This window comes from Sceloporus undulatus, chromosome 4 (genome assembly GCF_019175285.1).
Source record: "Sceloporus undulatus isolate JIND9_A2432 ecotype Alabama chromosome 4, SceUnd_v1.1, whole genome shotgun sequence".
NCBI lineage: Eukaryota > Metazoa > Chordata > Lepidosauria > Squamata > Phrynosomatidae > Sceloporus > Sceloporus undulatus.
The window spans coordinates 240979975-241006119 of NC_056525.1; the positions used below are offsets into that span (position 1 = coordinate 240979975).

The following is a 26145-nucleotide window of genomic DNA, read 5'->3' on the forward strand; positions in this document are numbered from 1 at the left end:
GTATGTAGTCAGCCTGACCTCAGTAGCAGGAAAAATATAGAGGATTTAATCTGTAAGTATCTTGATGGCAATGCAATAATTAGTAGGACTCAGCATAATTTGTAATTTTTACTTTTTTTAATCAGGTCATTAGTTTAGTAGATGATGGGAATGTTGTGGATATCATTTATCGGGATTTCACCAAAGGATTTGATAGTCTCCCATATTTTGGTTAGCAAGCTGACAAAACATAAGATGGATCCATAATTGGTTTGATATTTGTGCTCAAAGAGTTGTCATCAGTAACTGCTTCAAATTAGAAGGAAGTCTCAAGTGAAGTGCAGCAGGTTGTCTTGGAGCCAACACTCTCCAATATTTTAATCAACAGTTTAGATGATTTTTTTGGGGGGGGGGGGAGAAGACAATTTGGGCATTTTCAGGTCAGGGTTTTTTTTTGCCTGAAATTTTGGGACCATATTTTCCTATTCTTATTGTAGTTTGTCGTTCTGTCCGAAGAGGATCATGTGCGTTGGCATTGTAAATTAAGGTACAATCTTTGTGAAATGAATGTTGGCCTCATCTTCTCTATGTTTGCTTGGAAGGGAGTGTATAGGATTGCAGCATTAGTTATGCATGGCTACAGGAGAAATGTTTGCATATCAGCCTTTTCTCCAGGATACTTGATGTTTTTTTCAATTGATAGAGTGGGTGTGTGTGTGCAGAATCAGTTTACTGAAACAATCTTTCACATTTTGATTTTGAGCTATAATGCGCTTGCTAGTGGACAGTGCTGTATTCAGAGAATTGCAATGCCAAGAGAAGGTGATGAACCAGTTATATTTTCAAATAAATAATTGCATTAAAATTGATTATCTATTTATTCACAATATTTATACTCCACCCTTCAGCCACAAGGGCTCTCAGAGCAGTTTGCAGATTGTTAATTTGACAATTCCCTGCCCTAAGGCTTACAGTCTAAAAAGACATGTCACAAAAGGAGAAGGGAATGGCAGTAGGGAAGGGATGGAATTATTCCAGAAGAAAAACATGTGTTCATCCAGCACTCATTCTAATTGAGTACTGATAACTATTTTTAAAACCTTGCTTGCTTAGATCATAACTTTCTGGCATTAATGTGGCTAAAGATATATACTTTCTCATTGTTTTTTATATGAAACTTTCATATACTAAGAACCTGGGAAGTTCTGTGATAATTGGGGGTTTTTACCATGAAATTTATTGAAACCCAGGAAAGTAATGGTAGCAGAATTTTTACTGCACAGTGAAATGGAATATGTACTAGACATTTTCTGCTGTAGCAAGTATACTAAGCAAGTTACTTTGGGACTATCACACATGAGATATCCACAGAACGAACTGAAGTGTTTTGAGTTTCAGGGTGAGTTGAGATTTATCAGCCTGATGTCCCTCACATGGGGGTTGTGGGACTAGACTGGTAAGAAGAGGACCATACATGCCACCTTGAACTAACTGGAAGATGGGCAGATATAAATGTCATCAATAAATATACAGGGTAGTTGCCAGGCAATTCTAACTGTTTCTAAGCCAAACATTGACATTTAATCCAAAACTTTCCAGTGGGAATTAGAAGTCTGCAATAGCTTTAAAATGCAGGTGCAGTTGACACCCTTGAGAAATTTTAAGATGAGATCTACTCAGATGCTGACAATAGTTGAATCTGCTGTGATTCTGAGACTGCATTTCACTACTATAGATTAATTCAGCATTGCCTCAGTGCTTAGAAGAGAGATGTAATGAGACTGGTAAAAGACTTCTGAGTAATCATGACTAGGCAAGGCTAGTGAATTCATATTTTTCTAATCTTGAGTGTCAGATTGTGAAGTAGTATTTTCATGCCATTGGGTACAAAATTCAGTAGCCTGCTCACTGGGAGTCATCTTCTGGTTAGTTCTGGTGCTTTGGATAGAATTCTTCTGCTCTTATTATGGAGGGAAAGAGTAAACAAGGAATGTAATTTATGGTATATGGTTGAAAGTCTCCTCCAAGTTTATTTTTCCTTCCAGCTTTTCAGAGGAGAGGAGGAACCTTTGTTTACTTGTACTGCTTGACTTTGCTTTGTAGTCCTGAGGCCCAGAGGGGGAAAATGCTCAGGTGATAATCCAGTCCTATTCCTGAGAATAAGCTTTACTGATCACAGTGGCCCTTACTGTGGAGCAAACTCACAGATGACTTTGCTGCCAGTTACCCATCACAGACATGTGGCAACTTCTGTGTCGTGTCTTTTTAGATTGTAAGCCTGAGGGCAGGGAACCGTCCAATTAATAAGATTGTATGTACAGCGCTGTGTAAATTTACAGTGCTTTATAAATAAAGGTTAATAATAATAATAATAATAATAATAATAATAATAATAACAACTCTACTGTCCTTTCTGTAATTCTTTTCTGTTCCTGAGGAGTGATCTTACTTTCCCCATGAGTTTGAGAATATAACTCAATTTGCAGCTGTGCAAGTATCTGATAGAATTGAACTTCCAAATGTAGGAGAAGGGTTGTACAACGAAGGGAAGTACAGACGGGGGTTGGACATGGATTTTAAGCCATGCATATAGATAAACATGTATTGCTGAGTGCAAATCACAGGAGAGGAGGAATGGGAAATGCAGAAGAGTTGAATTATGGAAGGAAGGGAGGGAAACAGATGAGGCAAAGGATGAGCAGGAGAAGGTGATAGAGCCAAAGTAGTGGGCAAAGAGGTAGAATCATAGAATCATAGAGTTGGAAGAGACCACTAGGGCCATCCAGTCCAACCCCCTGCCATGCAGGAAATCCAGATTAAAGCATCCCCGACAGATGGCCATCCAGCCTCTGTTTGAAGACCTCTAAGGAAGGAGACTCCACTACACTTTGAGGGAGTTTGTTCCACTGTCAAATAGCCCTTACTGTCAGGACGTTCCTCCTAATGTTGAGGTGGAATTTCTTTTCCTGCAGCTTGCATCCATTGCTCCGGGTCCTAGTCTCTGGAGCAGCAGAAAACAAGCTAGCTTCCTCCTCAATATGGCATCTGTTCAAGTATTTAAACAGGACTATCATATCACCTCTTAACCTTCTCTTCTCCAGGCTAAACATCCCCAGCTCCCTAAGTCGTTCCTCATAGGGCATGGTTTCCAGACCTTTCACCATTTTAATCGCTCTCCTTTGGACACGCTCCAGTTTCTCAGTGTCCTTTTTTAATTGTGGTGCCCAGAACTGGACACAATATTCCAGGTGGGGCCTGACCAGAGCAGAATAGAGTGGCACTATTACTTCCCTGGATCTAGACACTGTACTTCTATTGATGCAGCCTAAAATCGCATTGGCCTTGTTAGCTGCCACATCACACTGTTGACTCATAGGAAGAGGGAAAGGAAGTTGAGGTATTAGGAAGTAGCTGTAGGGAACCTTATGACTGCTGAGATACTGGAGGAAACTACCAGTCTCATATGATGTTATTTTGCTGCCTTTATCATGCTTGATCTTCCAGGAAGCCTGTAAAATGATTACAGTTAATGTTTTATAGATGAAAGATGAAGGGAGGAGGGGAGAATTTCCTTGGTGCCTCTTGTCTCATAATGAAACAGGTGGCAAAAACAAAGTCTTCTACCTCTGGATTCAAATCCTTTCCATAGCATTCTTTTCTGGATCAGGAACATGTGAACTGATATATGTGTGTATTGCAGCTATGCAGCACATATTGCTTTTAGACATGTTGTACCTCCCTATTTCTGTTATTGCATGTGCGTTTTTTTTCTCCCAGTCTGAGGATGTGTGGTCGTCTTCAGAAATAGGAAACTTTAAGAAGTGACACTTGTAATACAGGTACAATGATCAGAGTAATAGGAAAGATAATAGTACAGTAAATGTTTCTTGGGCTAAGGCTTCACCTACCTGATCACAAATGTTTCTTATATTTTGTTGCACTGAAGCTTGAAATTATGGTTTAAAAACAGTATTTCCAGGAATGTTAATTGCTTGTTACATTTTAGCATGTTTTTCTCTTGGCAAGCAAAAAAGATTCTTAAATGTCTGATCAAATTGTTTGCTTTGACCAAAAAAGACTGTTTATTTACTTACTGATTGACTAACTGAACTCCTACATTTCCTTCCTCTCAAAGTGAATTTTGCTTAGGGAAAAAATAGTCAGAATTACAGACAGTAAAACAGTAAGAGAGCTGAATTCTCACAAGCTGCTGATATAGCATGAACATTTAGGGCACAGGTTTCTCCCATTTTGCTTTCCCTTTTTGGCTTTTGTAGTTCTTTGGGTTGCTTCTAGTGCTGAACATTCTACATGAGGCTCTTTCCCTTCCAAATGGGGTTCTGGAGGGCACCCCGTTCTTTGGAGTAGGTTTTTAGAGGAACGGGTAATGTGTAGTCACTAAAAATGCCCTCCTTTGTTCTGCAGGTACACTAGAATTGTAAGATACAGTGCAGAAGGTAATCTGGAAAATATTAGAGGGTGAAAGTTGGTAAAGTGGAACTACCATGGTTTTCTGGGATCTGTTTAGATCAAGACCTCTGGGCATGGGGCTTAATTCAGAACAAATGAGTCCCTCTCATTTATTAAGCGAAGAAACAGATAGATGTATACATCACTGGTAAATTACCAGGTTCTTTTTTCTATTAACCAGACTAGTTCCCTGTTAGAGAGAAGTAGTAAAAGCCAAAGGATTGCCTCTCACATGTGGCTGTATCTAAACATGCTCCTGTTCAGCCTCTAGGCTACATCTGTACAATCATTGTTGTGTCCCGTGGTGTGATAACGCCAGGAGGATAAATGAGACAGAATCTTCACACAAAGGAAATGGTTTTTATAATGAGAGCAGTCTGAACAGAACTAATCTCTTTTTTGGATCATTACTTCACCTAATCGCAAAGCCTTCTTTTTAATTCAAATCCTTGCAGGGTTCTAATTGGTGACCTCTGGAGTCTGATAATTGCAGAAGATAGCTGGTCTCAAACAGTACACCTAAATAACCTGCACAATTAAAAGTAAGAAATGTAGCTTAACCCTTAACCCAATCTTGCTTAGAAGAGTTGGCTGAGGGTACACTGTTCAGCATTAATCATCTGTATACTTTCCTTGGCATTCAGATCATTACAATTGAAAGATCTGAGCTGTTCACTTCAGTAACAGCTTCGTTCTGTGAAACTCCTGAATTTGAAAATGTAGAGGACTGACTGCTTTTCATTGCTTCAAAATAATTGGTTTGTAGGCTGGGGGGAAGTACTGGAACAGGAGAACATGCAGCTTTACCTGTGTTTGAAACCTGCTTTTCTGTCTTCAGAAAATAAGCCTTTGTGGAATACAAATGAATGAGTGGAGATCTTGCAGTGTTGCAGAAACTTGTACATCTGTGGGCCTGGCTGTTCACTGCTGCAGGACAACCAGAACAGCCTGTCAATCTGGTAATGTTTGAAACTTTAGTGCAAGACAGAGATGGGAAGGATGCAGCCCCTAACCCACATGTTTATAACCCCCAAGCCCCCCTAGCAGTTTCCAAATGCAGTGAATTCCAGAGTTCCTAGGCCACTATTACCATGGCCTGAGGTATCTTCTATGGATATAGAAGAGTTTGTAGCAATTGAACTGTAAATGCAGGTTAGCCCTTTTTGTTTAATTATTACTGCCTCAAGTTTCAGATAATATAGAATTCTAATAGAGAGGAGAAACAAAATAGAGGCAAGATGGTGTTCTGTTAAAATCCTGTAACTCTACATTATCCCACAAGTTAGCAAAATATTACCTTAAATACTTAACTTCATGCTTCCTGTTACATGTCTCCAGCTAACCTGATAGGGGTAGTCATCTGTGATCATTTGAAATCCAATTTACACATTATATATGTTAGGTTTGCACTTCAAAGTTTAGGTTTTTTTAAATAACTTAATGTCCTGCCTTTCTCCCAGCATGTGAGATGATGTAAAATATTTGCATGGATATATATCATATTAGTACATCAGTGCAGAAACAAACTGTGAGCATCTCTGTGCTAATGTAGCTCAATATCAAATCCATGTAATGTGTGCAGTGGTATTTAAGAATGTGAAATCTGAGCTATATAGAATAACTCATTGATTTCTGTGTAGCTAGAGAAGGAATTCCAGCATACCTCTGATAAGCATAACTGCTTGTTAATTACAGTGGGCAGCTACCCTCAAGGAATTCCTTTTGATGTAGTCAGCATCTCCTTGTAGACATAATAATCTAGAAGAAGAAATCCCTCTGTCTCTCCGGGACCAGTGGGTAGCACTGCCATGTTAACAAGTAGTTGAAGAAATTCTGCTCCTTGGACCTGTTGTGCAACAGCATTCCTTTTTTTAAAAAAAGAAGACTTACTGACATTCAAATTGTTGTATTAATGCTGATGAATGAAGAAGAGAATAGTTCTTCATATCTGGTGATCAAAATAAGAAATGTGTGTATATGATAAATTACTGAGTTAACCATTTTTTGTCTGACAGCCTCTTAATGGCATACATAAGCTTAAGCTTATGCCTGCACATACCTATTTGTGGTAACTTTTAAGAGGAATATTCCTTTCCTGATGCATAAGCAAAACACTTCCCTGGCCATTCCTTGCCTGGAGGAGAGCAGACAGTTGTGGAAGGATTTCAAAAGTAGCTGTGTCCTCATAGGCAGAAGTGGATTGATTTTATCAGCTACTAAGACCTCCAGGAGACCAATGCAGAGGATGTAGTTACTTACTGTGTGGGTACAGCAATAGCACTCAAACTTTTTAGACTTGGGATCCACCTTTACAACAACATGTAGACGTTGCAGGGTCTCCAAGTCTCTTGTCCCTGTGAGCAACTCTTGTGTGTCCCTGTGGGTCCTGTCCTATCATGAACCACTGGGTTACAGGGATGTGGCCAGGCACTTCTGCAGTGCTCCTCCCCTTTCCATCAGGCATGGGATGGCCATGGGAGGGAATTTGGTGGTCTTGTGGAAGGTCAGGTAAATGGCTCACTGTTGCATAGTTCTACATGCAGGATTATACTACACTGAGCCATGCAGGATTGCAGTCACTATATTGTTTAGTTTCCAATGCTAAGTCTATAGCATAATGGGGCTTGAAAATGGAACTCTAGGGAGAGATTGATAGGTATATCCTCTGCCTTCCATGCTGCATCCACCGTAGTTTTTCATGTTGTTGCCTGAACACCAGAATATTGGGGAGGTGGCGGGGGAGGCAAGTTTCTTGCTTCTGTAAGCTTTTACACCTTACCTATCTGACATTCTCTATTACTTTAGAGCAAGATTAAGCAACCTGGTGTCCCCCAGGAGATGTTTTGGATTAAAGCAAACTAATCTGGCTAAGGGTCAAAGTTACAAGCAATACTGAAATGATTTTTTTTAAACTCTTGTAAAATAGTAAATACTCAGTTTTCTGAAGAAGTTGTTTTACTCCTTATTTTTTACAAAATGTCTTTACTATGTGAAGCAGACTCCAAACTGTGTCACCCGCTGTGGTAGTAAAAGACAACTAAGTACAAAGCTCGTTCTTCTTTGTCTCTTTAGTAATGGCCCATCTTCTAATGGAATTATGGAACAAAGTAATTACATTTCTCAAAGACTGAGCAAAGTAGCTGTGTTGTATATGTTACACAATGAGAATTTGGTGGCAAGTTTGTGTGGTAAGGAGATTTAGCAGTGGGTATTACAAGAAGCTACCAGGGCTTTTGTAGAAGTGCTCAGAAACTCTCATTAAGACTATTATCTCAAAGAATTATTGGCTGAACAAAGCAAGGATATAAATCTGACATACAGTATATGTGTCTGAGGATGGTGGTTACCTACAGAACTATTATATGTAGATATAAATCTCATTTTATAACAACACAGATTTGTAGCTCCACCTCTGTTGTTGTAAGCATGGCTGTTGAAATTACATCCTGCTAATTTCAGATTCCTGTGAACATAAGAATTGTAGTTGCAATTGAAACAGTTGTCTCCAACAAAAATGTTGGTTCTCACTGACTACTTTGCACAAATGGAAACTGAACACAAACATCAAATCTGGTGGGAACTCCCCACCTGTTTGAAGTGGGAAGTATTTAACTGTGAGCAACCTCAGAGCTCAACAGAGTTGAGATGCTGAGTTCAGAACCTTCCATGAATTAGTTTATGTGTGCACTATCAGAAAATGTAAATAATCCACAGAGATGTGTGTTAAAACCACAGAAATGAGTGTAGGGCAGGTTTTCTCAAATACTTTTTAAAAATTTATAATCATTGAACAAATGCCTTTCACAAGTGCTGCAGCTGTCAGTAGTAGTTTGGTCTTACAGTTAGCTGCCTCTTTGATTTTCATTAAAGTAATGTTTCCTGAACATTGGTCCTCCAGATATTTTGGACTTCAACTCACAGAAGCCCTAGTCAGTTTGGCCAACAATCAGGAATTCTAGGACCTGAACTCCCAAACATCTGGAAGACCAAAGTTAGAGAACCACTGCATTAAAGCTTCAAAGGTGAAAGTTGTCTGTTTCCTTTGGGGCAGCCATAATTTCCCTTTGAATGCAATTTTTTTCTGAATATAATGTCTATTTTGAGTTAGAAGACCAAAGACTTGTTGAGAAATCAAAATTAGCTCTTCTTGTGACTTTTGCCTCTGCATCAGGAACCAAAATTGCAAGTAGCTGGAGCATTCTGAATAAAGAAGCCATGCCCTTTGAGGAATTAATATTGGGCATGGACAGGGGTAGCATGTCCCTGTTAGTGCTTTTGGACATCTCAGCGGCCTTCGATACCATCGACCATGGTATCCTTCTGGATTGCCTGGGGGAGTTGGGTATCGGGGGCACTGCTCTGCAGTGGTTCCGTTCCTACCTCTCAGGTAGATTCCAGATGGTGGAGCTGGGGGACTGTCGCTCCGATAAGAGGGCCCTTACATCTGGGGTCCCTCAGGGAGCGATCTTGTCCCTTATGCTATTTAACATTTACATGAAGCCGCTGGGAGAGATCATCCGGAGACACGGGGCACAGTATTATCAGTACGCTGATGACACCCAAATAGTCTTCTCTGTGTCTCCGACTGATGCAGTGACTAGGGATGGCATCTCTCCGCTCAATGCCTGTCTGGAGTCGGTAATGGGCTGGATGAGGGAAAATAGACTCAGCCTGAATCCAGAGAAAACGGAAGTACTTGTGATAGTTTCCCCTGGTCCGGGGATGGAAATTTTTCCACCTGTCCTAAATGGGGTCACGCTCCCCGTGAAGGACACAGTTCGCAGTCTGGGTGTGCTTCTGGACTCGTCGCTTCACCTGACTTCTCAGGTGGATGCGACAGTTAGAATTGCCTGTTATCAGCTTCGGCTGATATGCCAGCTGCGACCCTTCCTGGGCCGGGGGGACCTTGAAACAGTGGTACATGCACTGGTAACCTCTAGACTCGACTTCTGTAATGCACTCTACATGGGGCAACCCTTGTACCAAACTCGGAAGCTACAATTGGTCCAGAATATGGCAGCTAGGCTGGTCACTGGCAACTCCAGAGCCAGCCATATAACACCGGTATTGAAAGATCTTCATTGGCTGTCAATCCGCTTCCGGGCGCAATACAAGGTGTTGGTTTTTACCTATAAAGCCCTAAATGGCTTGGGCCCAGGGTACTTGGAGGACCGCCTCTCTCCATATAATCCGCCCCGCACTCTCAGGTCAGGCAGGAAACAACTTTTGAGAGTCCCTGATACGAGATATGTGGTGTCTACACATAGGGCTTTTTCTGCTTCGGCCCCGCAGACCTGGAACTCTCTGCCTGACGAGCTCCGCTCAGCCCCCTCCCTAGAGTCTTTCAGGAAAAATCTAAAGACTCACCTCTTTCGTCAAGCTTTCCCCCATATTCCCTAATTCCATTCTTCTCTCCTTGTGTTGCTGTATTGTATTGGATGTAATTGGTGCTTTGGTTTTTAACTGTTTTAACTGTGATTGAATGATAGATATTTTATTGCTGTACTGTATTGTTTAATGTGGGGGGATTTCTTTCTATTGGATTTTGTAGTTTCGGTATGTTTTTATTACTGTTGTAAACTGCTGTGATCTTGGGAATAGCGGTATACAAATAAAGATTCATTCATTCATTCATTCATTCATTTCCTGAGAACCATTTCCAGACTGTGGTCATTTTCCTCTAAGGACTGCCTTAGATTAAGAAAAAGTACAGATTAAGAAAAAGTAGAAGTTGGAATTTTCCTGATTACTTGGTGGGGGAGAGGAGTTTTCTAAGCACTTAATAGTCTCATGGTTTCTTTTGTATCAACCATCAGGAGTCAAAATTGTAGGCAATGCCAATAATAGTAGCTTGACTGGGGAATCCTCACTGTGTTGCTTGATAACATCAAGCTGATGCAGCAGCCATTTACTCTGAAATCTGGCATAGAGCAGAGATTCAAAATCAAAGAGGCAGGTGGAATATCTGAGATCTAGGGAAGAACAAGTAGACACCACCTCAGTTCATTATCTATTTTGTAGGCCTTCTCAAGATCTTGAATTAATAGACCCATGTATGACTTCTCCAAACAATAATAATAGGGGTGGTCAGCCAGTTATAGAAGTCATGCTTTGAATTCTGTTCAGAAATAGTTCAGTTGGCGAGGCTGCAAAAATATTTTGCAGAAAGAATGAGAGAAAAAGCTAAGCAAACAGGAGGGGGTAAATTGTTCAGAATGGAGTGAATGAGAGAAGATAAACTGCAGGCAGCTAGGCTGATAGTGGTAGTTCATATAGAGCACAAAGACAGAGGAAGGCAGGTAAAGAAAAAGCAGAGGGCAGCTTAATATCTGAATCTAGTTTGTCTTGGAAGTCATGTTCTTGCCTGTTATTTGACTGCTGGTACTAAATCCTTATGATGTGTGTTGAAAGTGTGCTCTGTGGTGTAAAAATTCAGACTGCAGCTGGATATGTCCGTGTGCTGTCTCACTTTCATATGCTTGCTGTTTACGAACATAACAAAAGCCTTCTGGGGACAGATCAAAGGCATGTCTACTCCGGTGTTTTGTTTACACAGCAGTCAGACAGATGCCTAGGGGAAGCCCAGAGGTGGAGATCATGTGGTCCACCAGATGTCTTTGGTCAGCAGCTACCAGGAGTCATTGGATATGCTAGCTAGGATTGTTGGGACTTGCAGTCCATCAGTATATAGAGGGCCTCCTGGTTCCCACCCCAGTAGTGAAAGAATAAAGAGTTGCACAAACTGTTCTCACCATGTCCTAATTTATTAGAATCAGAGGTTGGTGGTAATAAAGCAAAAGCAACACAGTTTTCCTTAACTTGGTGTAATGGGCATTCATTTTGAATTTTTTAATTGTTTAACTTGAGAAGAAAAGACCGAGATATGATATGGTAGCCACCTTTAACTGAAGGGATGCTATGTAAAAGATGGAGTGAGCTTGTTTTCTGTTGCTTCAGAGACTAGGTAACGAACCAGTGGATTCAAATTACAGGAAAAAATTCTAAGCAGGAGAGAGAATTTATTGAGAGCAAGAGTTGTTCAACAGTGGCATGGACTGCCTTAGAGGGTAGTGGACTCTTCCTCTTTTGGAGCTCTTTAAACAGAGGTTAAATAGTCATCTCATGAGTGCTTTAATGATTTATTCCTGCTAGATGACCCATGCGTTCCTTTCCAAGTCAGTGATTTTAAATAATGCAACATGTTGGAACAGCAATTCCTGTTTTTAATCTTGTCACATCATAGTTATTTTAAAGATCATTTATGCATTTTCAGATGCATTTTCCTGGGATTTTAAAAATGTTTTGTGCCAATCCCTAGTGTGAAGGGTCAGCCCAGCGCATACATGTTGCTGAGGGTTGTGATGGTGGGTGGAAGAAAACAGCAGATTAGTGCCAGAGTTTAACTGTATAACTTCAAAAATGTTCCTCATCCAATGTTGTTTAACGTAAGTGGATTCCCTCCGCCACCCCCCCTCCCCAGCTCACTAATGTTTAAGGAAATGTGTTCGAAGAAAAGTGATGATGTTCTAACAGTCCTCACATGTAAAGGGATTGTTGCATATGAGGACTGTACAATCTTGAAGTAGTATACTTAACACATATGGCAGCTTATTTTTGCATAAAGCATCCATTTTTGGAAGCTTTGATTCAGACTTGCAACCATTTCATTTTGGCTCAGTGCCATGTAAATAACTGCACTGCAGGTGCCCTTTTCTCAGAAGAAAGGTGGGGATTGGGAAAATCATTCATGTTAAATTTCTGCCTTCAGGACAGAAGGGAGAGAGCTACTGTTGGGGATTCCAGATGGAACCATTTTTGGATGACATACTTGTGTTTCTTGTTCTTGGCTGGCTCCTTCTGACCCCTTGCTTGTGGTCTTTGGTGCATGTAAAATAAACCTGTCCTGAGACGTATCTTGGATACAGTGCGTAGGGACCAGGTGCTTATTTAGACTGTTAAGTGTACAGATTTTGGAAATCAAAGAATTTTCTTCTGAATTGTCAGTTGTATGTAATTACTCATTTCTACATTAAATTGGCCAAGCCAGGAATGCTATACTGTAGTTATGACAGCTAAGGAGCCCTGAGCTGAGTTCACTAAGGTGACTCCTATGTGTGCATGTTGGAATGTCTCTATCTCATTGGTACTCAAACTTTTTACCCTTGGGACCCCTCTATGCAGACATTGGGCCTCCCCCACTTGATGTAGGGCATGAATGAAAATACTTTGTTTATATAGTGTGTGTATTTTAATTAGTGCATGCATGTATATTCATATTTTAACATTTTATAAGGAAGCCAAAGTTTAATTAGAATACAGTACTTTTGTTTAATCAAATTCAGTGTTGACCTTAACACGTGCACATTTTGCATATAAAATTTTAGAAGAGGAGGAGGAGGGATCAGGACCATCAAATCTTGCTACCGCCCTTGTGCAACTCTCGCCTGCCCCCTGGATGTCCTGCCACGCCATTTGAGAACCACTGCTCTAACCCTATGTCAGATGCAGTCTGTTGCATCTATCTCCTAAATTTGCTTCTTGGTGTGAAGGGCAGAATTCTTGTAGACTATTGCAACATCTCCCCAGCCTTTCAATTGGGCATGATGCTGTACTGGTTATCTTGGTTTCCTGTTGGGCATGCTGATGTACTGGTTATCCTGGTAGGCAAAACTGGATTATGTTTGGATCACTCACCTCGGTCTCAGATAAGAATGCAAGGTCATCCCCAAATCGAGTCATGTCAGAATAGTATTTGATGACAATACTACCAGGCCAGGAGGGTTGGGTGGCACAGCCACCACAGTCTTGAGGAATGGTTAAGATGCCTCAAAAAAGGAGCACAGACACTAATTATTTGTGCTCCACTGTCCTGTTAATGATGCTGCCTTTCTATACTACTTGCCTGTTTTGTCCAAACCAGTAGATTGCTAGCTTTGGAGCAAGCCATTGGCAAAAAATGTTTGCCTTTGCAGTAGACAGACTAGAAATCTGGCCATGAGCCAACAGTGACATCCTGTATGGTGTTGGTGGGAACTGAACTCTTTCAAGTCCCAATCTTCCATGGAAGGTGCTACTCAAGAGCATAGGTTGGTTGTCCCTTAACTGAAGAGATCCAGAGTGTGCCCATCTCCTCCTGAATATAAAATGCATTGAACTGTAGGCATTGTGACAACACACAGATCACAGAAGATAAAAACTAGCTCACTCTAGGTCTTTGGCAAGGTTTTTCAAACACAGAGGAAGCCCTTGCAAGTGCAACAGGGGAGGAAATTGTCTGTAGATAGTATAGTGTCCTATACTGTGGAGTTGGTTTTATTTGATTGTGTGTGTTTTTTAAATCACTAACCTATCCGAATGACAAATACCGGTAGCTACTGAGCTTTGTCCCAGAGTTGTACATTACATATATCAGGCATTTCCAAGTTGTTAGTAATAATCCTAGTCCAAGGCTAGAAATTCCATAGAGGTGGCAAAGGAAAATATTTCCTCAGTGTTTTAGTTCAGTTAACTAAGCTTTTTGTATATGCCTTTCTTGAAGCTATCCCAAATGCCTGGAGGTTTAGTCTATCTCTGCAAGGTTAAGATAAAAAGTATTTGTGGAGTACATGTGTTGTAAGGCATGTTCCTGTGTGACCTAAAAATAAGAGATACTTAGGATTTCAAAAATAAAATCTAATTTACATAACATTGTAAGCTTGATAAAAATCAAGGTTTTGCTTAATTTAGGCTTTTATGCAGACATACATATGTAGTTTAGAAATGCAGCCCTGAAAAATAGTCCTAACAGTGCTAGAGGTAGTACTGTTTTCTTTGGGGGTGATACTAGGCTTTCTAGAGACACTGATGTCTCCATTGCATTTTATCGTAATGCTAACAAGTGCATGTATGGAGCTGGATATATCTTAGCTAACACTGAAAATCCTACAGTGCATGACTGAACTGGAATTCCATAGCCTAACTTCTAATCTGTGTTTTAGCTTGTTCCATGCTAAAAACTTGGGTGGTTTATATAAGCAGCGTCAGTACTCTTGTTTAGCGAGCGAGCTCTAAACACTGATATCTTTCTGCTTCTGTTATTCTGAATATTTATGTTTAGAATGGAAATACAAATGGAGATTGATGCAGACATGTGGAGTTCATGTGTGATCTCTTACATAACAGCAAATAATATTTCCTTAAAGCATTTTTATCCTTCTGTTTATCTGAAAAGGCTCTCAGGGCAGCTTACATAATAATCAATTAAAAAAAAAAAAGAGAGAGAAGCCAGGCAGTTCAGGAAGGAGGAGAATAATGGAACTGGTTTTTCAGAAGAGCTGGTGGCAGAGGGGCACTTGTCATCCTTCTCTCTGTTGTAGCCAGATAAAAGGCTTTGAGAAGGACACTGGAGTAGCCTTGTTTGGCTTGATCTCCAATGCACATCAGATGAGAATGGGAATGTTCCTCCAGAAATGGGGACGTTTTCCAGCAGTGGAAGGAAAGCTTCCTGTAATGGAAGGAATAACCCATTACAGAAGGATACTGAGAACAAACATCACAGAAATAGATGCAGTGTTCTTATCATTTATGTCTAAAAATCTAAAACCTATCACTGACTTATCAGCTTCAATTCAGCAGTATCACAGGATTCAAATTAAAGTATAGGCTGCATCATTTCCAATTCTGTAGGTTCAAATTATGAAATACTCAAAGGCAGGAGTTTACAACTTTTTTGACTCACTGAGCCCTTTTTAGAATCAGTTTCTATGGCAGAGCCTCTCAGAGGCCTACCCGATCTCTTACAAGTTAATGGTTTTCTTATTTTGATTCTACTTTTTGTTTATTCTTTAATTTCATTCAATTTTTATTTCTTTCATTTCCCTGGAGTGGCTGCAGAGGACCTGGGAAATGCATGTGGAGCTTTAAGGACTTCCTGGAGCACAGGTTGGGAACTGCTGCCCTAAGGGGCAACAGAGTCCCGCCTTTCTCTGTAGGGGAGGTTTCCCCCTTGCACTAGTGGTTGGAGAAGTTACTGAATTTCTAAATGCTAATCTGTTTGGACTTAATACAGTATGTATATAGTGGGTTCTCCCCTCCCTCCATGGATACCAAAATCTGTTAATGCTCAAGTCTCATTAAATACAATGGCATAGCAAAATGGTGTCCCTTATTTAAAATGACAAAATCAAGGTTTGCTATTTAGAATTTACATGTATTTTGAATATTTTCAAACTGTGGATGCTCGAATCTGTGGATGGAGAATCAGTGGATAAGGAGGTCCAATTGTAATTGTAACCATTTGGTCTTAGAGCATCAGTCAACGTAAAGGTGCAATTGGGTATAGATTTTTTTGTCTTATGAACAAGAGCTGATTTGGAGCCATGTTATAATTCATGAAGATACAAAACAAAGAGAATCATGATTCAGCTAGAATGCCACATAAGCATTTAAAATGAAACTCTGAGAATTTTAAATCAAAGAGTCTTTTAACAATACAGCTGTACTTTTTTTTTGAGGAGGCTTAACAATAAGACTTTAATTAATGCTTCCTCATCAGAATAAGAAATAGGGGAAAAAAAACAGTTTGAAGAGGTAGCCCCTCACAAGGGAGTATTCCTTATATATTGGCTTCCCAAGAGAGATGTAAAACTGTTGCTTGGTGCTATTCAAAGGAATAAAAAATCAATGGGCATGAGCAATTACATTTTATAGATGGAGTGCAGTAGAACAACTTTACCTTAAAAGTTGCTGCCCTTTTATTTATTTCTTAAGTTGAAAGCCCTTAAATCAAACCTGTAAATGGGTATGTGCTTTGCAGCACAAAAGAAGACAACATTGTAATGGAATAGAGCAGGAAAATAATATAATGGCCAGATAGGGCCAAGAAACATGTCCTTTTAGAAAAGAATGTGCTTAGTCAGTGACCTGTTAAGAAAGCCACTCTGAATTTTCTGAAGTGAGATTTAAAGAAGTACTTAAAAAAGGATGCTTGTGTGAGAGTACTTGAGTAGTTAGGGTAAAGGTGCTAAGGCACAGGGAGATCCATGGGGAATTAAACTTAGATGGGAAAGAAAACATGCATTTGATTAGTGGAAGAGACGGGACATATGAGAGCATTGAAATGAAGAGTGCTGGTAGCTCTTTCAGAAGGCAGCGGGGGGGGGGGGGAGTCTTTATAGACCTAAGCCTGACATACACTTCATGGGAGAGATCTTTAGGCTTATATGAAATATCAAAAGAGCAGGTATTATGAAGCAGCAAGGAAGCTTCTAATGTGAGCCCTACCGCTAACACAGTTAATTTGCTTTTGATCTGCAAAAGGGAGCATTTAACTTAACAAGCCATACAATATGCATGAATTGATCACCTGACAGTTGTTCATGCATACTAGTCCAGAGGATGCAATTGCTGAGGTTCTTTCTTTCAATTTGTTTGTCTTCAGCCAGCACAAGTTATCCCATAATATCAAGCAGGGGTGTGTCATTATAATTAAGATGCATTGCCAGTGGTGGGTGTCATGTGCATATTTGCCTGATCTATCAGAGGCAGTTAACATTCACATGTAAAAGAATCTGGCTTGTATACCAAATTCCATAGCTGTCATAGAATTTGCTAGTGCAAAACATCTTATTAGCATGTTGAAGTACTTTTGAGGTGCTTTTGTTATTTTAGACTGTAAGATACAAATCTGACATCTGGATGCTTAATCTCATCAGTATGCATTGATGTACACAGGCATGGGAGAGTCAGTGTGGTATAGTAGTTGGAGTGTTGGACCAAGACTTTTGAGACCAGGGCTCAAATCCTAGCTTGGTAATGGAAACTCAGTGGGTGACCGTGGGCAAGTCATAGTCTCTCATTCTCAGTGGAAGGCAAATGTGGCACCCTTCCAAACAAATCACTTTAGTATGATTTAAAGTTCAGTTGTATATACAATATTAATAGAAGTAACATGGCTGGCAATAACAGTTCTCTTGCGGGAAGATTAATTCTTTGAGATTAAATTGAAATACGTCTACTTCTCCATTATCTAATGCTCTCAGTGATATTGTGGTTTGTTGTGTGGGTTTGCTGGGAAGCAATCCTTACTTAGCCTGCTGTGCTCTCAATAAAATGCAGTAATTCCTCCGCTGACATGAATATTTGGACTTCTGTAAACATTGGACCCATGGTCTGGGAATATGGGATTTCTAATCCTTAGCATTATCAGAAACTTTAATCACATGTTCATCTATTATTTCTGAGCTAGGAGACTATGTCGGCACACAAAGCCTACTAGTAGCGCAGAATGTAATCTAGGAATTAAAGGAAGGCAAATCCTCCTACTCATTCGACCTTGAAAATCTGATTGGATTTCCTCATTGGTCTGGTTTGACTCCCCCCAATTAATTTAGCATGCTATATATCAGAAACAGCCTTCCATTGAGTTTAGGACTGTTCTGATTATTTCCAGTGTTCATTGTTTCCCAAAACAGTTTAGAAAACAAGGAAAATGGGAAAACTCTCACAATAAGCATTTATTTTGTTCTACTCAGAATCCAACCTCTGTCTCTGGCATCTGAAATCAAAGGAAGAGTGAGTAGTTGGCAGTTTGTAGCTTCTCATAAATGAGGTTCTTTACTGCTGGGTTTTTTTTTTTTTTGGACCATGCCTTGATTTACTTTAAATAATAAAAAAGTTGCATCTGCTATCCTCATGGCTGTATAAAGGAAGTTGATGTAGTCTGTGATGGTTAATAATGAAAGAGACAACATAACCATGAGTGTATTCATGGAATAAAAGCTTGGAAGAAATTGTCCAGGTAAAGAATAAGCAGCCTAGTGATGTCCAGATGTTTTGTAGTATAGCCCCATAAGCACCAGCCAGTGGGCAGGAATTATGGGAGTTGTCATCCCAAACATCAGTAAGGTACTAGCTTGCCTAATAGTGCTGTAGGTAGGGAAATGCAAGCTTATTTTCAACACAGTTATTATTTGGTGACTATCCATTTCTCTGAGCACTTCTAGAAATAGAGGTAGAGGTGACTTCTGAGAGGTCATCTTACATATAAGTTACCTAGGCTACTTAATCTAAATGAACCTTAGCCAGACTTGCTGATAGATCACTAGTGAACAACAGGTTTTATAGCACCTTTACATAGATTTGCAGTGCCTCATCTCTCGTTCCAGACTTTTAGCCTCTCTGCTTGCAGTTTGACTTCCAATGCCTTCTTAGAATTAGTAGAGCTCTCGATTACAGACTTCCTCTTCCTCTTGGTAGCTGTCATGCTCCTAATATCTACTAGTCTTGCACCATATTTACTTTTAATTGCTTTTTGACTGTGGAATACATTTCCTTGGAGCTTGGTGGACTCTCCAAATGTCTCTAAACATTGGATAAACATGTTTCAGGAATGATTTTGATTCCTGAATGGCAGGGAATTGGACTTGATGGGCCTTATGGTTTCTTCCTGCTCTAAGTGTCTATTCTATTTGCTTTATTCTCTTTGATGCTTCTGGTTGATCCACTGTGCAGAACAAAAATGGACAACAGTTTGCTATTACTTTGCAAATCAGAAATTTAGAATTTTGGATCATTGAAGTTGGCTTTCTTTGACAAAATATTACAATATTGATTCTTTTTCAGTGTGCCTAGTATCATTGTCTAGCTCATCTGACAGTGTTCGTATTGTGTTACAATGTTTATATTGTGGTGAAACATGTTTCACTTTTCTCAATCAGATCTGGCACTTCCTTTTTAAAAAATTTCCACCAGTTGCAGTTTGTGTAGGTTTATTTGGTGGACTGTCATATCTTGTTCAGTTCATTTCTGTAACATTAAGAGCATTTAGATTGATATCTTCCATGAGTTTACAGAGCTTCTGTATGTAGGCAGAAAGCCATAATCTGCAAGTATGTGGAGTAATTCAAGAAGACCAGTAAGTGTTTGGGTATAAAAATTCTGTGAGCAATCTGTACTTAACAACACAAGACAGAAGTACCGAGATGATCTTTCAGAGAGGGTAAATCATTTGTGTAACAAGTAAAATAAGATGCACGGTAATTGAGGTTATTTAACCTTTTAAGGAATTTTACCAAAAAAGTTAATTGCAATTTTTTTAAAAAAAAACCACACAAAACAAACAGCTTGACAATATATCAGAATCTATAGTTGTTATTATTATTATTATTATTAAAGTTTATTTATATAGCGCTGTAAGTTTTACACAGTGCATTACAAACTCATACCAAAATACAGATAAAAACCTGCCTATAGCATACAATCTAAAATCAAAAGCAGCAAAATATAATCTAACAATTTATCATTAAAATAACTCTGAAAGAATAGACTATAAAACAGTACACACTAATACACATTACCTAATTATCAGAAATCAGGCTGTAAGCAGGAAAGCATCCTTAGATTTGTTGAAAGTTCTTTCAAAATATGGCCCTGGCAGATACAGTCATACTGGCAATTACAAGAATTAGCTTCATTTGGTGAGAATGGTGGGCATTTATTTTGCCCACTCTGTTTGCAGAAATTCTCATTGTGTAAAGTTGTCAGTTGTGTGTACTTTGTAGAGGCATGAGGCTGGATCTCATAAATATGCTGTATGGAGGTAATATCCATCTGTTGTATAGACTCTAAATGGTGTCTCTCAATCTGTACTGGTCCCAGAGCCATTGGCTGCTGCTCTCTGGTGAGTTTCAAAACAAAAAACAAGGAACCAAACAAAAACAACCAAACAAAAAACAAGTGTAGCCAATGGACACAAATGTGGCGCCAATTTCAAACATCAGGTAACATGAGAAGCACTGCGATAGAGTAGTTATAGGAATCACTGCATGTGTAGCTCTTTCCGTATGACAACGTGGCATATGGACTGTTGGTATTAATATAATAGCATCAAATGGGTTTATTTTAAGGCTGCCCCTTTCGTACAGGATGTTTTATGCACTAGATAGGGTATCTGAGCATTATAGGAGGCATTTTTGAATTTAATTAAGAAAGTGGAACAAATGATGGCAAAAAGTACTTTCTATGGTAATGAATATCCATTGTATCAGTGTCATTAACAAGGTGCTTAGGAATACTGTGTTCAGGTTTAGTCCTTGTTAAATGGCAAAAAATCCATTTAAGAATAATTGAAGAGCAGTGTAGGGCTTGAGAGAGATAGGAATTAATCTTTCTACAGTAGTTGTAATTTGGGAAAGCGAAGTTTAGAACACTCAAAGCTTTCATGTTCCATCTGAAGTCACATATATCTGTAGGCAACAGTTATTTACAATCTTGGAATGTAAGAGAATAAAATGAAGACATGGAGCAGGAAACGTAGACATGTAAGTTTGAATTTGTAGCATCCAGTCGACCACAATGAGACTATTCTAGTGGAAGGAAACTTTGGATAACACAGTGTGGTTCCTGTGAAAGAAGACATAATTTCCTGCCTGACTGTCTTGGAGGGCTTGCAAAAAGATTTTATATACCTTGAGGGGCCGCTTCTCCAATCAGCTGAAAAAATGCAAAACCGAATGGGGGCTGGGCTTATGTTTCAACAGTATCTTTGAAGAAGACCTGGGTAGCTGGTTGTATAGGTCCCCAGAAAAGATTGTCCCTGCTGAGGGACACCAAAAAAAGTGCAGCAGATAGCACTTAGTAGCCTCTGGTTCGGGTATTTTGAAAAGCACAGTTGATCTGCTATAATCGATCCTAAAGAACACCCTCCCCCCCCACTTCCGACTCAATAGTATAGGAACAGACGATGATTGGACATTTTAATGATTGGTAGCAGTATCGCTGACCATTTTATAGTTTGTATTTTGAGATAACATTGTATTTGCATTTTGTATTGTTGAATTTTTTGCTGTAATCCTGCCTTGCTCTGCAGGGAGAAGCGGGACATATAAATAAAATTATTATTATTATTATTATTATTATTATTATTATTATTATTACTACTACTACTACTATCCAGTCCATGATTTTATCCCTTCCACACCTAGTTCAGCTATGATAATTAAACAAAATATCCATATTCAAGGCAGTGTAGCCATGAATACCAGACATGAAGAATTATTATAGCAGCTGCTTTTTAGAGATGTACTAGACCAAGGTTTATTCTGGAGAGCTGCATGAAGTCCCCCACCCTTCCTGTGCTGAGGGAATGAGCATGATCCAATAAGTTTCTCCACATTGTGTATATGACCTGGTTTGCATCTGTTCCTTACCAGCAAAATGAGTAGTAACTACCAGTATACATCATATCCAGGTATGACTGATTTTAAAATTAATTTACAGCTGTATGTCCATATTGTCTGAATGATGGAAGCTTCATCCAAGCAAGACAAAATGTTCCTTGCCATTTGGAAGGCAGATTGAGAGGAGGAAGATTTAGTCTGGGTTGGGTGAAGTTCCACTTCCTTACAAGACTCAGTCACAGTAAGGTTTCACAGTTTAAGAACACACTTGGATTTAACCCTCAACTTGGAGGTCTGGGGTTTCATGGTGACCAGAAATGCATTTGCACAATTTGCACAATTCATTTGCACTGCTACTGTTGATGTACCAAGTGTACCCATTTTTAGAGCCTTTGTGGCTGAAAAGCAGGGCATAAATGCTCCAAACAAACCAACAAACAAACAAATAGAGATGTTTAGCTAGTTACAGTGAGACATGCTTAGTTAATCTGTTTATAATACATTTCTGTATAAGGCAGCCACTAGATAGTGTCAGGAAACTTCTTTTTGTTTATTTGTTTAATGTGTTTAATCTATTCCTATTTTAATGTTGTTATTATTATTATTATCATTATCATTATTAGAAGACTTGACTTTGTATATGACAGTATGCCATTATGTATTTGGCTGTTTCCCCCACTCCCCTCAAAAATTACACCATGAGGATTAACAACTGTGGATCAGAAGTTGGTATTCATAGGACTTACTTCCTTTGTTTTTGAAGTAACCAATGAAAGTATGGGGAATGATCATTGCTCAGTGGAGAGGACATGTTTTGCATTTGAAAGTCTTCATTATCTCTAGTTCGAAGGATCAGATGACCCAGAAAGCCTTCTATCTGGTGAGCTCTTAATATCAACTGTAGACTGCTGGGTCAGGTGGACAAATTGGTAGAATAATGTATAAATGTAAACTGTGTGTTCAAAATGGTTTAAGAAAATTAATGCCCAGATACATTGTTCTCTGTGTTACAGAAATCGATAAATGCCAGAAAGGGGAAGGCAAGGAAGAAGAAAAGTACATTGATGTAGTGATAAATAAAAACATGAAATTGGGACAAAAAGTATTAATTCCAGTAAAACAGTTTCCCAAGGTAAGTTCAGTGTCACAAATTCTGAATATAGAGTGTATTTAGTGAACCTTTTAATTGATTTGCTATTTCTGAATTATAAAGTCAGGTTTGTTTCTGCTCATTGTGGAGGTAACAGAATGGAACTGTATTTTGTGTTCTGGAAGAAATCCTGAACCCTATATGGCTTGGGTCCAGGCTATTTGAAAGATTGTATTTCCCTGTACAAGTCTACTAAAGTACTGAGATCATCTGGCTCTTTTCTCTGTCCCACCACCCTCTCAGATGTGTTTGGTGGGAACAAGAAAGAGGGCCTTCTCAGTGGCTGCTCCCAAGCTTTGAAATTCCCTCCCTAGAGAGGCCAGGATGGCTTCATCCTTACTATCCTTCTGACGCCAGGTATAGCTGTTCCTGTGCAATCAGGCGTTTTAAGCTGAGAAGGACTGGGTTTTTAATGCTGGGGCTATACAAATTTATGTATTTTAATTTTTGTATTGTTTTTAAATTGTACTGTTTTATATTTGTTTGCCACCTTGAGTCCCTATATTGGGAGAAAGAGGGATATAAGAAAATAAAATAATAAAATGATAATAATAATTATTATCAGCTCAGTAGTTTAGTAGATGATGGGAATGCTTTAGATGTCATTTATCTGGATTTCAGCAACGCATTTGATAGCCTTCCATGATAATTTGTTTAGCAAACTGATGACGTGGAATAGATGGGAAGGTTGTCAGATAGCTCCATAACTGGTTGTAAAACATTGTTCAACGTCATCATGTATGACTGCACTTCACATTGGAGGGAAGTCTTGAGCAGAGTGCTGCAGGGTTCTGTTTTGGAATATGCTGCATTTGGAGTACTGTGTTCAGTTCTGGGCACCTCATTTTAAGGATATACACATGTTGGAGCAGGTTCAGAGATGATATACACATGTTGGAACAGGTTCAGACATGTTGGAGCAGGCATGGAGAACAAAAGAAATGAGGAAAAGTCGAGGAAGCTAGAGGGGTTCAGCCTGATGAAGGGAACACTGAGTGGTGATATGATTAAATATCTCAAGTACTGTTATGGAGAGGTTTGTGCTCTAGTGCTCCATAGCATAGGTCCAGGCCTAATGCCTTTACATTACAGGGGGGCAAATTTGGATTGAACACAACAAAACTGACAGTAAGAAGGGTTTGACGGTTGAACCAATTACCTAGAACAGCGGTGGTGAATCTGTAGCATGCGTGCCAGAGATGGGACTCAGAGCCCTCTCTGTGGGCACACATGCTGTTGCCCCAGCACAGAGTTTGCCAGAGTTCGTTACTAGAAAGCCAGAGGGACATGGTACTTCGTGATAAATAAGTGTGTTTGGGTTGCAGTTTGGGCACTTGGTCTGTAAAAGGTTCGCCATCACTGACCTAGAGAGATGGTAATTCTTTGGATGCTTTCCAAAAGAGTCTAGACAGCTACCTCCTGGGAATGCTCTAGTCTAGATGGATTTCCTGCATAGTGGTGGTGGAGTTGGACCTGATGGCTTATGAGGGGCCCTTTTGAACTCTTATGATTCTAAGAATTTAGTAAACATTGTCTCATTTCCTCTGATTAAGGATAGGTTCTGTAACAGTATGCATTTGTAAAAGATCATTTGTTCAGCCAAATGTGCATTTTATATATTTAGTTTCATTACATTATCTCATTATACAAACTGCAAAAAAGTAGTGGAATTTCATTATCCTTCAGTGTCATTTATACTGAGAATAGAGTAATTTTGTGGCAACTGTAGCTCTTAAGTATTTATTGGTGAACCAATACGTTTAGCTGAACTAGAAAGCTGAGCTGTTAATATTTTGTAACATAGTCACAATGACTTGGTGTTTATATTGACCAAGGACTTAATTCTGATGATGCTCATACAAACGATTTATTATAATTGATTCAGTAATCAGCTTGTTGTAGAAAATGCCTCAAGTTGGTCCACTGTACTGTTATCTATGTGCCTATCAGCCCTTAACTACTTGCAAGAGGGACATGGGGGTGGAATGGATGTGCATGCTGCCTGAGAATTGATGGAAGAGTAGTCTATATCAGTACCTTTACAGTATGTGATTTGTAGGAAAGTTGCTGCTGCAGCAGAATTATTTGATTAAGACCAAACTTGGAAATGTTAGTGTTAAAGCTGGCATGTTTGCATTATTATAAACATTAATTAATTAACACTAATTGTTTTAGTGGAGTTTATTAAATTCATTGTGTTAATCATTAGTTTTGTAAGAGATACAAGAAAAAAGGGTGCTGTCTTAAGGGCGGGGAACTCTAAAACATCCCATTGAAAACTGAGCCAGCTCAGCAGAGAATGCTGAGTTGTTGAACAGTGGAAATGAAATTGAATATTCTGAAAAAAAGTGTGGCTGCCTAGTAGGTACACAGAACAGGAGCATTCCACTTAGCAGTGTTTGGTTTCAGGTCCTACTTGTGGTGGTTTGTATCTCAGCAGATCAGAGCAGTTGGAAACAGCCCTCAGATTTTGTCAGCAGTCAAATGAACCATCCTTTGAATATTATGTGTCTTCAAGTCATTTCCAACTTAAAGTGAGGTCGTTATGGCATTTTCTTCGCAAGTTTTGTTCAGAATGGGTTTGCCATTGCTTTGATCTGAGGTTGAGAGAATGTGTCTTGTCTAGCACTACCCAGTGGGTTTCCATGTCCTGATCTCTCAAAGAGTTGTAGTCCGACACTCGAACAGCTACACTGTGCTGGCTCTCACAGAAGTAGTATCACTAATTTTGTCTTGTTTTCTTGAGAGAGAGAGGCGGTGAGATAGATGACAATGCATGCCTAAGGCCTAATCTGGACTACTTCCTTGAGAATGGTTTGAAGAATCGTATATTACAAGCATATGGTGGACAATAGATTGTACCAAATTATTTCAAAGATAATCAGCCTGTGCTTCATTGATTATAGCAAATCCTTTGATTGTACAGATTATGTAAAGCTATAAGTCGCTCTTAAAGAAATGAGTGTGCCACAACATTTGATTATCTTGATATGTAAGGACTCAGGACAAGAGGTTACTGCTAGGTTTCCATTTGGCAAGTGGAGTGGACAGCAAGGCTATACTGGTTTTTACTGTTTTTTAATTATTAGGATTGAATGATGGATTTTATAATTTTGTATTGTATTGTTTTAATATGCGGGGACTCTGATTGTGTAATTTTGTATTTTTATTCTGTAAACCGCTGTGATCGAAGGAATGGCGGTATATAAATAAAATCTCATTCATTCATTCATTCTTTATCACCTTATCTGTTATAATTTGTACACCAAACATATACATAAAGCAGGATGAAACCTGGAGGAAGAACGTGTGCAAACTAGAGGAAGGAACGTCAACAGTTTAAGAAATGGAGATGAAACCATACTGCTAGTGGGAAGTAGCAAAGACTTG

The 26145-nt window shown here is 39.3% G+C and overlaps 1 protein-coding gene across 5 annotated transcripts in view; it reads left to right on the top strand.

Moving 5' to 3' along the window:
* The window catches only part of KHDRBS3 (KH RNA binding domain containing, signal transduction associated 3), a 141999-nt gene that overhangs the window by 25844 nt on the left and 90010 nt on the right, over positions 1–26145 (top strand). For all 5 annotated transcript variants that reach the window (XM_042462424.1, XM_042462423.1, XM_042462420.1 and 2 more), the window contains exon 2: positions 22619–22737. In XM_042462424.1, coding sequence (XP_042318358.1) covers positions 22619–22737 — 119 coding nt within the window. The remainder of the gene's footprint in view (positions 1–22618; positions 22738–26145) is intronic.